This window comes from Astatotilapia calliptera, chromosome 14 (assembly GCF_900246225.1).
Source record: "Astatotilapia calliptera chromosome 14, fAstCal1.2, whole genome shotgun sequence".
Classification (NCBI taxonomy): Eukaryota; Metazoa; Chordata; class Actinopteri; order Cichliformes; family Cichlidae; genus Astatotilapia; species Astatotilapia calliptera.
The window spans coordinates 32,511,140-32,527,138 of NC_039315.1; the positions used below are offsets into that span (position 1 = coordinate 32,511,140).

Below are 15,999 nucleotides of genomic sequence, written 5' to 3' on the forward strand. Positions count from 1 at the left end.
ATCTGGGGATATTGAGAAAAGCTAGAAAGCCAAGACTGTCAGGCTGTGATGTCACCAAAGTGGAGGCTGAAGTTGCAGTCAGAAAAACATAGATTTCTAAGACCAACAAAACTAAATGCACTTGACAGCTCAACAGATTCAGTGCTGTCTGTGTAGTTATAGCCGAAGTTATACCACAGCATCTTCATTAAAAACATACTGTAGTTTACTGAGTCTAAAATCTCACGTGTCCTCGCATCACTAAAGGTTATTCCTCCCCTGAAAATAGTTTAAAAAAAAACAAACCCCAAAACATTATGCTAAACAGTACAATGTCCAAGTGTGGCAGAAAACTGAACCGCTTTCAAACTGAAAACAACATAGCATGGTGAGATTAACTAGCTAATCTCAAGGTGGGTTGAAATTGTCTGATGGCTTACGTTACAGTCTTCAACTTGTCTGATTGGCTAGCTTGTAAGAGCCACGCTCCTAAAAGTTAACCTGCCCATAGGTGTTGTGCAAGTGCAAGCTGCTTTGAAACCCACCTTCAGCCCAGCTTCTCTTTTGCATGTCATTTCTGAATTGATAAATGTTAAATCTGTTTATTTAAACATTTATCAATGTTAAATCTTGCTCTGGTGTGTTATTGGTCTTGCTGCTCGTCAGGTTTTTATGTATCCACACGGAAGGGTGGTGAGGTCGCAGAACATATGCAGGCCTCCAAATATAACTTACTGCAAATAAAAGTAACAGAGACGGCACTAGTTCTGACTTTGATACATTTTGGTGACTCATTCGACAGTACTTAAGAGCTAAATTAACTGGGTGCTTTGGTATTGGAATGGGATTTGGACGGAGTTGGAATAAAATGCCTTTCCTTTACTTCACTTAGAATTAATTCTATCATCATTATTAAAGACTATTTAATGCTAATTTTGATAATACTTACTTTTTTTTTCACAGATGACTTTTAGGTCTATTCTGAAAGAGCTTTTAAACCATCCTGTGACCACCAGCATCTTTAAAGAGGACCTAATATATTCATTTCTAACCTTATTATTTTATTCTCTGATGCTATTGCTCTGCATGAATCACTTTCAAAGCTTCTCTCCCTTTAAGCCAACTTTCTCCTGATTGGCTACACTTTGCATCTAAGACTATAATCTGAGGAGATAATAGGAATAGCCCCTCTCAATGACATCATAAAGACCCAAGAGTTTGAAACAGCATTTAGAGCAGTATGAAGGCTGAGCTTTGGGCCCACAGGGACTACTTGTACATATACTGACCTCATTTATAAAAACTTTGGCCATGGTAAATGTGAATACCCATTATTAGAATGGTATATATCAGGCAGGAAATGAGGAAAAGAATAACACGCTACCTTTAAAATTCAGGGAGCCTATGCAGGCAAGATGAGATAACCTGATGATATCACTATGACATAACCAGGGACTATTTTCCCATCTTGACAAACCTCCTCCTGTGTTTTCACTGGCTGTGTAGTACCCCTAATGAAGTGAAAAATTTTGCAGTGCCTCCATTTTTTAATTCGCCAAAACAACACGCTGATCTCTTACGCTCTCATTGCTCGGACTGGTTGTGCATCTTACCTCTCTAATGGTCATGTCATCTTCCACATCTCCATCATCCTGTAGATGAGAAGCAACAGAACAACAGTCAGTACAGAAAATAAAGCTAACCAGTGTACTTTGTACAGTCTGTATGCCACAAATACACAGGCAAACAAAAGTAAACGAATGGGTGACAAACAATGGACCTCGGTGGGTTATTACCTACATAAATATTCACTTGTACTTTTTAAGTGCGCCCCCTTCACTACATCTGTGCACAGAAGGCTAAATGACACATAATCGCCCATGCATCACATCATAAGTGTTGTACTGCGCCGCTGTCTCGAGACAGATGGACAGAAATGGGATGAATGACTAAAGGAGCGACTACAGTATATTTAATGAGTGCGGGGGATGTGATGTATGAGATGTCAGAGCAGATGATCATTATAATGATGGATTGGCGGCATGCTCAGAACTCACAGCTCTTAACTGACAGGCGGACGCAGCAGGCACGGTTTGACGAGCGGAAGTCAAACTAGCAACCCTGTGCTTTGCAGAGATAAACCAAAAACACTACAGAGGTCTGGCTGAGAGGAAACTTACAGCTGAGTGGAAGGGTGCACTACCACGGGGTGTGTAAGCATGTGTGTGTTTAGTTGTGTGCTTGAGTGCAGGTATTTACATTCACAGGACTGGACGCAGTGCAACATGTGTGTGTGAGAGAGAAAGAGAGACATAAAGAAAGGCAGGGGGAATGTGACCCGAGGGCTGATGGAAGCCCTGAGCTCATTTATCCTCATCACCATAGTGGCCGACCTGTCGGTAACCCTAGCAACTGTTGCCGTGGGGTAGAAAGAGGTGCCCTACTGTAGCATTATGCAAGCAGAGGCCAGACGTGCCTGGAGTTTATGAGACAAAACAAACACGTAGACGCAACTACAGCACTTCAGCTCCTCTGTCTCACTGATCATTCTGCTTGTCACACAACACAAGGGCGCTCTGAATGTCACCAAGACACACCGTTGTTCCAGGGGTCAAATGTAAAACACAGGAAGTTGGGGAGGTTTCTGCAGAGGGGGGTGGGTCTCTGCATAGGAAATAGGGGCTTTTAGATAGATTAGCTGCTCTACTAAGACCAAATCTCTGCAATTTTGCAGAAGTGTGTGTGTGTGTGTGTGTGTGTGTGTGTGTGTGTGTGTGTGTGTGTGTGTGTGTGAGAATGAAGTGGGAGGGTAAAGTTTTCGAGTCTCTGTGACACTGACAGTCAATTCAGAGAAACTGCGTGGGCATATTCAAATGAGAATTGAATGAGCATGTGAGTGCACAGAGACATATTGAGAGGCACTGAGCTCCAGAGTGCTGACAATGGGCTGATGAAACCATTATCGCCTGTTGTGCTGCAGGTTTGATCAAACAAAAAGTCAAAGGGTCTGTTGCCCTTTCACTTGCTCCTCCTACAGCAGTCATCTTTACTTTGAGTCAGTGGAACCATCCACAGGGCAGTGAAGAAATTTAAGTACATTTACTTTATTATCCAAAAGTTACAAAACAATACTTTGCCCCCAATGTCACAAATATTTATGAATCACAACAGCATTAACATGCTGATACTGACACTGCTAAAATCATGCTTCTGTCTTTCATGGCTTTAGAGTAAAACTATTCACCTCTGAGCATTTGACCATAACCTCCTAGGACCCGAACTCTTCCACAGCATGCATTTTTAATTTCTCTTTGATATTTGGGCATATTGGGGCCCGATGAATATAAAAACAAAGAATTACCAGATTATTATTTTATTTTACCTTATTTTTGTTTTTAAGAAAAATAAGAGCCACATATGAGGATATTCGTTTAAAATTTTGATAGAACAGTAGCAGTATAATGTCCTCATAAGTGGATATCAGGCCCTTGTAGAGCAAAATTGAGTATTTTGGTCTAAATAACCCATGGGGCGATCGTGGCTCAAGAGTTGGGAGTTCGCCTTGTAATCGGAAGGTTGCCGGTTCAAGCCCCGGCTTGGACAGTCTCGGTTGTTGTGTCCTTGGGCAAGACACTTCACCCGTTGCCTACTGGTGGTGGTCAGAGGGCCCGGTGGCGCCAGTGTCCGGCAGCCTCGCCTCTGTCAGTGCTCCCCAGGGTGGCTGTGGCTACAATGTAGCTTGCCATCACCAGTGTGTGAATGTGTGTGTGAATGGGTGGATGACTGGATATGTAAAGCGCTTTGGGGTCCTTAGGGACTAGTAAAGCGCTATATAAATACAGGCCATTTACCAAAATGTGATGTCCACATATGTGGACGCCAGGTCTTAGGAGGTTAAAGAATTCATTCACTTTCTGTGTGTCTGGAACACCACGACCATGTGCTGCCTGGCTGTTGAGTTTTCTTGGACTTAACCACCAGCTCATCAGAGCAGAATCATGCAGAACACAAAGGACCAAATAACTACACATAACAAATATTGGGGACATCTATTTATGTTTTGTAGGTCTGAAAGGAAAAATATCAGCTGATAATGACAGAAATATTGGTATTGTTCATAAAAATCCTGTATCCCTTGGATTCCATTTAACATTATATCCAGAAAACCTGTAACCAAGAAGAAGCTTTGTACAGGTGACGTCTACTCACCCATTTAAAATTTCATATTGAGGCTCAAGGTAGTGCTGGTGCGTTGCGTATACTTTTTGTAAGTTTTCACTGCATAAGGTTTGATATTAAAGTAAATTACAGCCCTTACTGTTGAAAACAATCATCCAGTGCTTGCATTAGCAATGTCAATCAATTCCCTAGTTTTATCTAGATATTTTATTGTTTGACTTCAAGAAAAAAACAAAACGGCCAAAAATACAAAACTCGAGGTGCTAAAAATGGTGACTAAGGCCATCTTTTTTTATACAGTCTGAGGCTCAGATCTCATGAGATGTGGTCAAGTCATTGCAATGTTCATTTTTGTTGTTTATACTTTTGCGGGCTCCAAATCAAATTTCAGCTTGTTGCTTTCAGGTAACATTTTAATCTTACCTGAAAGCACTGTAGTGGGTCTCTGGTCTTTGGACTGGGGTTTTAAATAGGGCCCTGCTGCTCTCGGTCCTCTGAATGGCTGTTACAACTGGTGCAGTGATTATAAAAGGTGCCATAAAGTTTTATGGGCTGTGTTTATACTCAGTATAGTGTTGTATGCTCTTTCTCCAACTACACAGCACTGAATGGCACGATAGGGAAACATTGCAAATATAGTTGCTTGAAAGACTTTAACATAGTTTCAAAGTAACATCATTAATGGTTTCATTCAACTACAGTGGAACAATAACGAAACTGTGGAGTGACACATTGTTACGACTGCTGGTTAAAGTTGTGAAAAAGGGGATGAGTAAATCTTTTTAATATTGTGACTAAAACCAGCACAAAGTTCTCCACACTGAACCTCTGATATCAAACATCAAATCAGTTCACCCTCAAAACAAATTACAGCCAGCATGTCACACTCATTTTCTCTAGATAAGTTCACCCTCTCTGCAGTGTTGTCTGAAATTATTCAGGAAATGAAAACTTCATCCTGTCCCCAGAATATTCTTCCTATCAGATACCTGAAGGACAATTTTAATGGAGTCAGTGTCTTTGTAATACAAAGAACTTGCTGCTATTGAACCCATTCTGAAAGGACTAACACTTGACCCTGATGACTTTAATAATTTCTGCCCCGTTTCAAATTTTTACAAAAGAATGTGCCCCGTACTGTAATCTGTGTCTGTTTTAGACAGACAACCATTTCAGGCAGACAGAGATCATTACAAAAGTGAGAATGTTCATTCCACCCAGAACAAAAATTTCAAGACAGATTTGTTCAGCACTATCAGCCAAACTCATCACTGGTCTTAGTCCTTTAGACTTAACCTTGTGTTTAATGAAGTTAATCATTCTGTCTTCTTGGACTCTCTTTGGGACCAGGCCTGAGTTCAGCTTCTAATAAAAGGTTTTCTCTGATGTCTGTATACATATAATTCCTGTTACACACTGGTTGCCACTCTTTTAGTAGCCAATAATCCTCTTCTTTCATGTCATTTCAGTCAGATTAGATTGGACCAGCGATTCATAAATCAAAAGATTTGTTTTCAAGTCCTTACTAGCTTCTTGTAACAACTAGTTAGTACGAGACTGTTTAAAACTAGCGTCTTTATGTGAACTAAATCTACATTGCTTTTACATTTTTTAAAATTGTTTTAGTAATAAGTGTAGTTGTTTATGGCTTTTTTTGGTGCGTAGGCACACAAGTCACATCAAACATGTGGAGCTGCCTGCTGTGAGTTAAGTAGTAGGTGAAAGTAGTTTTGATTTCAGGATTTGCTAATTTTTGTATGCTTTTCTATAGTTATTGTTACGGACTTGCTGTCTACCGCTCTGCTCTTGTATTTACTGTTTAATTAATATTCTATTTCAGCCCAGTTCATTTTTCTTTTGAAAGTTATTGTTTTCTATGAATAAATGCAAAGCTAGGACTACTGTACATTTAAAAGCTATTAACAAATTACAGAATTAAATTAAAAAACTGGGATGACTTTCACTTGTTTAGAAATACATAAATAGGGAGATATATTGCAAGAAGTAGCATTTATACATTATAAAATACATGAGAACTATCCAATTAGAGCAGGGCGATATGACCAAAAATATTTATCACAATATACATTTGAAAATTTGCGATAACAATATAACTGACGATATAATTGACACTAGACAAAATACTTTACAACTCCACAACTTTATTAGTGCAAAAAACCCCAAAAACCATCAATGTATTTTCACTAAAACAAGCAGCTGTTTTTTTATGTCCATTAAAGTTATATAAAAATTCAAGAGTGCAAATGCAAATTCCTTGCTGACAGTTTAACCAAAAGGCGTTTCCAGTGGAAATTGGCCGACATATCCTCAGCATAACCATGTATAATACCCACAAAACTTAAAAACAGGTTATACACACACAATACGGTAATATTATGTTGAAGCACAGTACGTATCACTCCGTGAAGCTCCTGACTACAGTAGCTGTAATGCTCCAACAATCCATCAAGCGGTGCGGCTTCGTAGCTTAGCAAAATCGTACTAAAACATTTGACAGATTTCTGCGCACCGTGTACCACATAAAAACGTTTCGAGGTCAGTAAACACAACCAAAATTCATACATAAGGCACACGGGATTATAAGGGGCACTGTCGACAGAAAAATCAAAGGATTGATTTTAAGTGTGCCGTATTTTCCAAACAACACGGTAATAACGACGGCCCGCTAGCATGCTCTACCAAAAATAGTGCTTTGATGTGTATGTGACGGACGAAAGCTAAACCAGTTCCACACCACTGAAGTTGCAGCATTTTTACAAACCAATTCTGGTTCATCCGATTCATTCAACGATCCGCTTTCGCCCATCTCATTCTCCGTCGCCATACTTTTTCCGCCATGTGCGTATGAAAACAAAGGCACTGCACATGTGCGTTTTACCCATATTCTATCGCGATATTTCATTTTCTTATCATTGCCGAACACTATACCGGTATTACAGTGAACGGTATGATATGGCCCAGCCCTATATCCAATGATGCTATCCTAATGTCAAGAAAAAACAGAGAACATATAGCCAGTGTTACTGGTATTTCTGGAAGAGTATGTCTGTGTTTTTGTTAAGGCAGTTCGTGAATTACCTTATCTACAAAAATTTGAAAGATAATTTCAAAATCAAGTGTCATTTCAGATGATCGCCTTGTTCTGTGTAAATATCAATCTGGTAGAAAGTACTAAATGGGAAGCATCAATTTAGAGTTCTGAACAATAAGAAGAACATAACTGCATCATCTTTTATAATGAAACATCCCCAAGTTTTGTGCAGCTGGATGCCAGTAACACTGTGATGCATGTAATTGGTCTGGGCACTTGGAGGCTTAAGATGTCACAGCATCTTAGATCATTATCTCCCAGCATCACTGATAATTGTGAAATTTTCGAGTTATTTGTCATAATAATGTTGGATAAACATGTCAAACAACTAGTGAAATCCTGATTTTTTCCCCCGCCCGCGAGCTTGATAAAACTGCTGACATCAAACGATTCCTCCAATCAGTCGCAGGTTTCTTTGCATCCATTTATATATTGCAAGTGCAGACAGTTTGCTGTTTTGGTTTTGTCTTCTGTCACCATCATCATTTTCTCTAATTGTTTTCAAAGGTAGCAGCTGGTGCTATGTGCACATATTAGAACAGAAAAGTAGGTTCTGACTAGTTTCCTCATTTTTGGCTGTCCCCGGCTGCCTCGTTTCCACTCATTCTCCCAGACTGAAGCAGTGGAGTGTGAACAGTCAAATAGCTAGTCAGAATTCAGTTTAGGATGCACACACAGAACAGTGTTAGGGCAACAGGGAGTGAAGACACAAGCATTTTGAAACAACTTGTCTTTCCTGTCCTGATTGATGTACATTTATGCGCACTGCCATGTAGGTAAATGTCAAGAAAGAAAGCAGCACACATGTTGGTTGAGAAACTTGGGTAAGAAAGCAGAAAGAAATAAAGACAGAAAAGTGACGGGTCAAAAAATTATCCCACTGGCATCATAAATAAAGCATGGTAGCATTACGAAGGCACAAGAGTTGGGGTGGGAATGATGAGAAAAACAGCGAGAGGAGACAGAGAGACTAGGCGGCATCATTTCTCTGAAACAGACTACTGATGTCATTTACCCTGCATCAATATTTCACCGCCTAGATAGAAGGAGGAGGGGAGCGGGTGGTGAGGGGAGGTGCGGAGAGATAACAGAGATACGACAATGGGAGGAGGGCTTTTGGAGAAGTCACAGAGCTGGACAAAGAGTGTGAAATGGAGGTGCGAAGATAAAACTGTAGCCAGAAACGACAAGTGGAAGAAGTGTGAGAGAGAGGAGCTGTTGCAAGGGGAGAAGTAATAAACTGATCTCTCTTCTGCCATGGGGGCGTAATGCAGAAGTAATAGGAGAGGGAACAACAATTGGCTAAATTTGTTTGTCCACATTCCTGCTCGGCCCCGCAGAGCCTCGGCAGACTGAGAGCAGCGCTGCGATCAGCAAAGCCCTCTGCCATGTGCATGTATACACTGTTGAATGTTAATAACTCCTGATGACAGGGAAAACAAGCCTGCGGGCCTAGTTAAATGCTCACACTTGTGTGTGTGCAACAGGGGTTCATAACTAATTGGTTCACTGCAAGACAATAATGACCAACATGCTTCTAGGCTCACTTAACACATCCAAAACTTCACTGCACTAATAATGCACCATCTGTCTCTCCACTGACCATGCAGTATGCTCCTCATGGGTGCACTCAACAAATCATTGGACTTTATTAAGTTACATCAGGCAGTGGCAGATGAGGACCATTGGAAGCTTGACTGGTCTTCACGAGAAATTAAACACTTAAAAGTATAGGCAGGACATACATTTTTTACATAATATGGGACCACTAAAAACATTCCTGCACTAATTCGTCCCCCGAGGGTATAATAATACCCAACTTGGTTTTATATATTGTGCAATAGATCTGGCTTGCCAGATGGCCAAACAGTTTCACATAAGCCACAGATTTTTATGTATTTTCAGAAACTGAAGTGTTATTGCTGAAACCAAGGGGACTTGTGTGGCTTTTTCTTTACAAAGACCACAAATGATATGTTGCGTGTGCTTCACTGCAAAACCAATAAATGACCACTGAATAACACAGAGGTGGGCAGATTCATCCAAATATCGCTACAATCAAAACCAACGCTTGTATTGGTATTGGATTGATACTGACATGATGAGTTCCATCCTCTAAATTCAGTATGCAGCCTACTGAACTGTGTTAACTGTATTTATTTTTGGGGGGAATGAAAAACATACCTCAAACATAGAGTATGAAAAACTTCTGAACCTTTTTGTGTTGACTGTCACGTCTATTTGATTTTTTAGCCTATAAAACGCTTTAACAGCTCAAGTTGACCCATAGTGCTTTAGAGACAGGCACATTTACATTCCATTTCTCCAAAAAAACCTAGTTTATTGCATTAACTAATTATTGTGGCAAAAAAAGTCACTGTGGTTTGTGTTTACAATCTGCTAATTGATAAACATCGATCTCATAAATCATGAAACACCCTTCAACCATGTTATGAATGAACAAGTAAATAAACAAGTAAATAACTATGCTAGGGAGTGTTAAGGAAATCTGTTTACATTTTTGTGTCAAACAATGTGACAAATATGGCTAGTGGTTTTGGTTTGCCACAGTATTTTTTAGCATATTCTCGCATTAATTGGATTATATTTTCACACAAATGAATCAATGTCTGTTTCTATGGTATGTAGCTGTTCAGTTATGTGCCACTTGATTAGATATCAAAGAAATTATAATCTAACTATCTGCTGTTGGTGTTTGTTGAAAGATGCCTAAAAATCTTTGGAATTTTTTTTTTTTTTTTAAATAAAAATCATGCTGTGACAAATCAATAAAGAGATTTAAATTTCCTTACAATTAGAATAAGTGTGTAGCAGTGATGACTATTGGAGGTTTTTCCTGTTTTGTGGTACTTAATGCGATCGATAGGATTTTTTAAACATTCAGAGAGCAGGCATGATGCGCTGCTGCGTAACTGATGCCTCAAAGACAAACGGCGCGTACAATGAGCAACACTTCTTCTGTAAATGTGCGAAACAGGCCACATTTCACTTTGATTAATCTGTTCCATTACTACACTTGAAGAAATTATTTTGGTAATTCACCTCAAACTAAAACTCCTCCTGTGCGTTACAGTTTCTGTGGTCTTTTGCCACCATGCAGCTCCACACAAATATTGTCATGGTGTCATGCCTTGGGGTTCAAATTTTTTGCCATCAAATGAAAAAAAGAAAAAGAAAAAAAACACTCCCAGCATGCCTCCTCTGTTACTAATTTCACACTTTTTGTTAAGTTCCTCAAGGCAAGTCTGACTTCTGCTGTGTTACTGCACAGCATGGATGTGTTAAGGAACCAAAATGTTGCATTTCGGGACAGCATTTGTGGTACTTCATAGCCAAGAGAAATCATTTCATAACAGAGCTGTATTTAAAAAAGTTTTTTGAAAGTTTTTTAGAAAGTTAAAAACCAAAAATATTTAACACTGGATATTGTGCTAAAAAGCCCTTCGAGAGCCAGTGGATGAACTTGATGGGGAAAGTGAATAATTTAAAAGCACAATGCTGCCAGTGGGTTTCCTTACTTATCAACAAAACTGTTCACAGTGTAATTCATCAGCTGTACACCACGGCTATGCACATGGCCCCTGAAGCGATAGATGAAAAATGATGTGACACTGTTCTGTGCTTTTCAGTGATTGAAAATGTGTACACACTTCAATAATTGTCACTGACATGTGAAACTAATGTGGCCCTTTTAGTGCCTCAAGTCTAAATCATTAACAGTGCTAATAGAGTCATACGGACACAATAATAATGACTGAGAATCAGAAGCACAGGACGCTCTTACTCCTAAACCATCACATACAGTTGTTTGGTCAGGACTTTTACTTTTGAGTTTCCTTTAGGGTCATTTGTCTACTGCACTTCAGTAGAACCCCCTTAATATCTGAAATGCCAAATACTCTCTGCTGACATGGTCTCTGTCTCATGATCAAACACCACTGTAACCAAGCATGAAGGGACGTTTGCCTATGTTCCCCTCTTGTCAACCCAAAACCAAAGCCTAAACCCCCTCAAAACATACATTTTTTGTCTTAATCCAGCTGGCCAGTCTCTAAAGACCAGTTTTTGAAAATGTGCTTAAAAAGGTTTCATTTTGGTTCAGAAGTGAAAAGTAACACTTCATTTTAATTTCACCTGTTTGGTTATCCACTGAACTCATTTCTGTTGAGTTTTAAAAGTTACCGAGGCCTGAGGAGTTAGAGTTGCTTAAAAAGAAAAAAAAAAAAAGAAGACATTTTTGATCACATCCCTTTCACACATTATTTGGTCCACGAACACCGACTAATATTGTCGGAAGGCATTTTTTCCCGTAAAATCTAAAATATAGAAAACATGTTTCAAGGTAAGGGCAAATGGTTTTCTCTCTCCGTGTTAGCCCTGTGTGTTTCAGAAGATGAATGGACAGCTGTTAATGCCACTCACATATTTCTCTACATGTAAGAGAAGATTCTCATTGGGCTGTGTTTGACTCTGTGCGGCACAGTTAGCTTATTTTGTACGAGTCTGTTCCCACATGCCGCCACGCCTTTCAAACAAAAAGAAATATCTTTCTTGCAGAAAATCTGTGATTTGACTGTTTGCTTGGCATACTGCAATGACCGTACTGTCAGCTCCTGTAAAATTCCACCCGTCACTTCACCGACCGCTTTGCTTTCTGCAGTGTGTGTCAAACAGATAAGGGGCTACAGCTCAGCACACCCGAGCTACAGTAAATACTCAACCTAATTTTTTTTATTGGTCATTCGGCTCAGCTGTTATTAATTAAAAAACAAACAAACAAACATTTCGGTGCTCCACTAAAGTCTTACAGAAACCAGACAAACTAATATCTCCAAGACTCAAAATTTGCAAGCCAAGTATGAGTGAAAATAAAGTGGTCTTCTCTTTTCTATTTTCTTTTTTCAGTGCGCTTGGTATGCTTGATTATGTTGTGATGATAACACAACAATTTGAAGTTTTGAATCAAAAGATTGAAAAATTATATATACTGCTTTTGAATATTAGTCTGAACCAGACATTTAACCAAAAATGTTTCAAAGGAATGTGGACAACATGCTCACCGCAAAGAAACTCTTTAGGCTGGGTGGTGGCTCCTAGTGAATGAAGCGACATGTGATGAGTGAAAAACAATGTGACAGTTTGATGTGACAAAGGCTAGACTATGAATAAATCATTGATGGTAATTAATGAACAAATGTGAACTTATTCTATCAGAATACATGATTAATTGACCTTAACAGTGTTTGATTTTCAGAAATTGGTGTCGTCTGCTGATGTCTGATCATTTGTCATGCAATGCTGACTGATCCTACGTCGCCAAATCCTTTTTCTCAATTTATAATCAGACACTTGCTCCATTGATTGACATGCTGTAGTAATTGGATGGCGGGATGAGCATTCCAGTTTACACGGATATTCTCCGGTACTTCCCAATACTTCTCATGCATCATCATCATCATTTCACATGAGCTTGTCTAAGAACGCTGCCATTCTAAAACGTGCCTGATGCTAATGAAGAGATATGATGCTCCTATTCTGATATTTAATGCTGCATGCACAGGTGAGTCTGCCACAGCACGACTTTTCCCTCCCCCCCACTGAACACTTAAGACGTGGGCCGCCAGAGCTTTTAAAGTCGGCTGCAAAAGATAACACCAGATTTTAGGTCACACCAGAAACAGGGCAGAGCCTGCTCTGGGAGGCGATCACTGATTGGACGCCTCGGGTGACACGGCTGATGATGGACAGCACAGCATGCATGATTGAACAGTATTGTCCTTGAAGAATACTTGACCACAGCTTCACTACATCTTAATAAAATAAGACAGTAGCTGGACCATGTCAAAGTGGAGAAGACTTTAGATCCACAATGACAAATAAATTTTGCAACATGAATCACATTAAACAGGTTTTATTAAACTGGACCAAACATGCTTGTTTCCAATTTCTGGACTCGGGTCAGAATAATTCTTTTGATCTCATACTGGGGCCTGGTGGAGCACCTCAATTCATCCACTATCTGAAACAAGCCACTTTAAATTCCTTGCCTCTTCTTTTCAGCAAACATCTTCTGCTAAAGAAGGTGGGTGGAGCTTCTGAGCCCCTTCACTTTTATCAGACAAAGTAGAAAAGAGAGAGGGCCAGGTTGGGGAAAGTCTAGACTTCCATGCAACCCAAACCCAGATAAGCAGCAAATAATGAGCGGATGGATTAAAACTTTTAATATTTTTTTCAAATTTTTCTTTTGCCATTGAATTTCCATTTTAATACAATTAAAAGGCTTCATCTGATGCACAGGATCTGAGGATTTGCATTAGTTTTTGATAAAATTCTAAATAAACTCAAATGAAATATTCGAGTAATTTATGAGTATTTTTGGGCACAGTTAAATTACCCTTACTATTAACTAGTGCATGCTTGGTGGTGTCGTGCATACCACATCATGCTTTTTATCCAAAAACTAAAAAAGGCAATTTGGTTCACAATGGCACACAGGTCCCAATGATGCATCGCTGGCATTAGCACTCAGGAGTAGTGGATTTCAGTGGTCAAGTACTCTGCATAACCTTAACTGACCATCGGACCAGTGGAAACTGGTTAAGCTGAATGGATGGCAGCCTTTGCCAATAATATCACTGACTAGAGGCAGTGAGAGGTCAGATGGAGTTACAGGCTGGACAAGAAAGACGATGTTCTGCACTTTTTTAGCACGATGGCATGCATCATCACATCCATCGGCATGTAGGATTAGCCCTGGGATGGAATGGTAGGGTGACAATCAGTTGATTGACTGATGAACCTGTTGACAGGCAGTTCCAGGCCCAGATCGGTGGCTCTTACCACGACGGATATCCGGACCCGTTTGGAAGACCTCCTGATGTCAGGAGACATTAGGCTCTCCATGTTGTTGTTTTTCTTCCGGAGTGACCAGAGACAAGCACACAATGTTAACAACAACCTCAATGTCAATCTGACTTGGCAAAAAGTGCCACTTAAGGCACGGCAAAACTTCCCTGCAATACTGAGAAAAAATACATAAATTGAAGGGTTACTTCTATGAAACAAGCCATTAATGGGGTGATGCGGGAGTGAAGAGCTTTCCTTTAAAGTTCTGCAGGATGCAAGGCTGAGACAAACTGAAAGAGGTTTTATATTGAAGCTGTTTAAGATACTGTGTGTGTGTGTGTGTGTGTGTGTGTGTGTGTGTGTGTGTGTGTGTGTGTGTGTGTGTGGTACTGTACTGTAGAGCGTGAAGGACTGTATGTGAGAGATAGCATAGGACTATGGGGGTGTACAGAATGTGTGAACAACAGGATGTGAGCCACTGCGTGTGTGTGTGTGTGTGTGTGTGTGTGTGTGTGTTGGCGCCGTTGTTGTTGGGTGTATTCAAGGACATGACTCTCTCACCTCCAGGGCTTCTGTGTCTGGACTGGAGCAGAAAAGGTTCTTCAGTGCAATACCCGAATGATCATGTGGGCCTGAAACAGAGAGAGGAACCAGGGTTAGGTGCCTTTTAGGTATGCAGCTCATAGCACCTCTCCCATCGAAATGGCATTCCAACATGTGAAAGAAAACAAGTGTGTTGCTCCAGATGTCTTCATTTTCACGTTGCTCCTATACCCTGTGTCTGGTTTGTAATCCTATATTTTAAGTGTTCAATGGACTGGAAGGCTATGTGTGTGAGTACTGTAACCAAACTGCCTATGTAAACTGCTTTGCAACCCTCTTCCACTCATCTGAAACATGATCAGGTTTTTTGCCAAGCTTGTACACGAATGAGGATTTTGTCTTGGTGGCACGGTGCAAAAGGAAAGCGGTATAGAAATATAATATAGAATATATGGTATTTATAGCATATGTAATAAAGACATCTCCTTATAAATAATAATTCAGATACAACAGGAGTATGTACTAACTGCCTACGTGTATTCCTACAGGAATTAATCAATGTCAAGTTTTGTGCAGAAATGGGAACTAGCAGGCATATGCCATCCAGCTTTTAGCCTTAACAAAATCCAACATCTAAAATGAAATCACACCAGCACTGACACAGCACAAAAACAAAGAGTGGACAAAGAGGTACAAAAGCGCCTGTTGTGGCTACTGACTCTTGATATTCTAAGCCAGGTTTGTTAAGACACTGTACAAATCCTGCATTCTGTTAGTTAACTTATCGGTTTTGTCATTTAACAGTGGCCACAAAGCAAAAACCGCCATTTGAAACTGTGAGATAGAAAAATGAGTACACTGTGTTGACACCTTGTGGCGAAGCAGACAAACAGTTAGAGATGAAGACAGCTGCAAGAGCTTATTAATCATGTGAGGACCAGAGACTGAGTGCCGTTATTAGCATTTTGTGAGTTTACAGACAAAGACAGAATCGCTCACGTTTCTTCCAGAGATATAACATTTTTCTATTCTTGATTCTTTTGGATTTCCTGTTTTTTGCGTGTGTTTGTGTACGCAAGTGCAGTTCTTACTGGTGGGAAGCTCGGTGGGTCGCTCCACCACAGAGGGTCTTTTCAGAGCGGGTTTGAGGGGCTTATGAGGTACTGGACGAGTGGGACTGAAGGACGACTCCTCAGTTGAGATCTGTGCGTACACACACACACACACACACACACACACACACACACACACACACACGCACGCACACACACACACACACACACGCACCCACACGCACACACACAAAGATAAGAAAATGC

The 15,999-nt window shown here is 40.1% G+C and overlaps 1 protein-coding gene across 9 annotated transcripts in view; it reads right to left on the reverse strand.

Moving 5' to 3' along the window:
- The window catches only part of LOC113036314 (chloride channel protein 2), a 221,524-nt gene that overhangs the window by 9,850 nt on the left and 195,675 nt on the right, over positions 1-15,999 (reverse strand). For 5 of the 9 annotated variants that reach the window (XM_026192574.1, XM_026192578.1, XM_026192576.1 and 2 more), the window contains 4 exons: positions 15,772-15,883; positions 14,699-14,769; positions 14,132-14,206; positions 1,593-1,631 (listed from right to left, as the gene is read on the reverse strand). In XM_026192574.1, the coding sequence (XP_026048359.1) occupies positions 1,593-1,631; positions 14,132-14,206; positions 14,699-14,769; positions 15,772-15,883 (297 nt within the window). Of the gene's footprint in view, positions 1-1,592; positions 1,632-11,915; positions 12,385-14,131; positions 14,207-14,698; positions 14,770-15,771; positions 15,884-15,999 lie in introns of those variants that run through there. The other 4 variants (XM_026192579.1, XM_026192577.1, XM_026192580.1 and 1 more) reach the window with 3 other exon arrangements.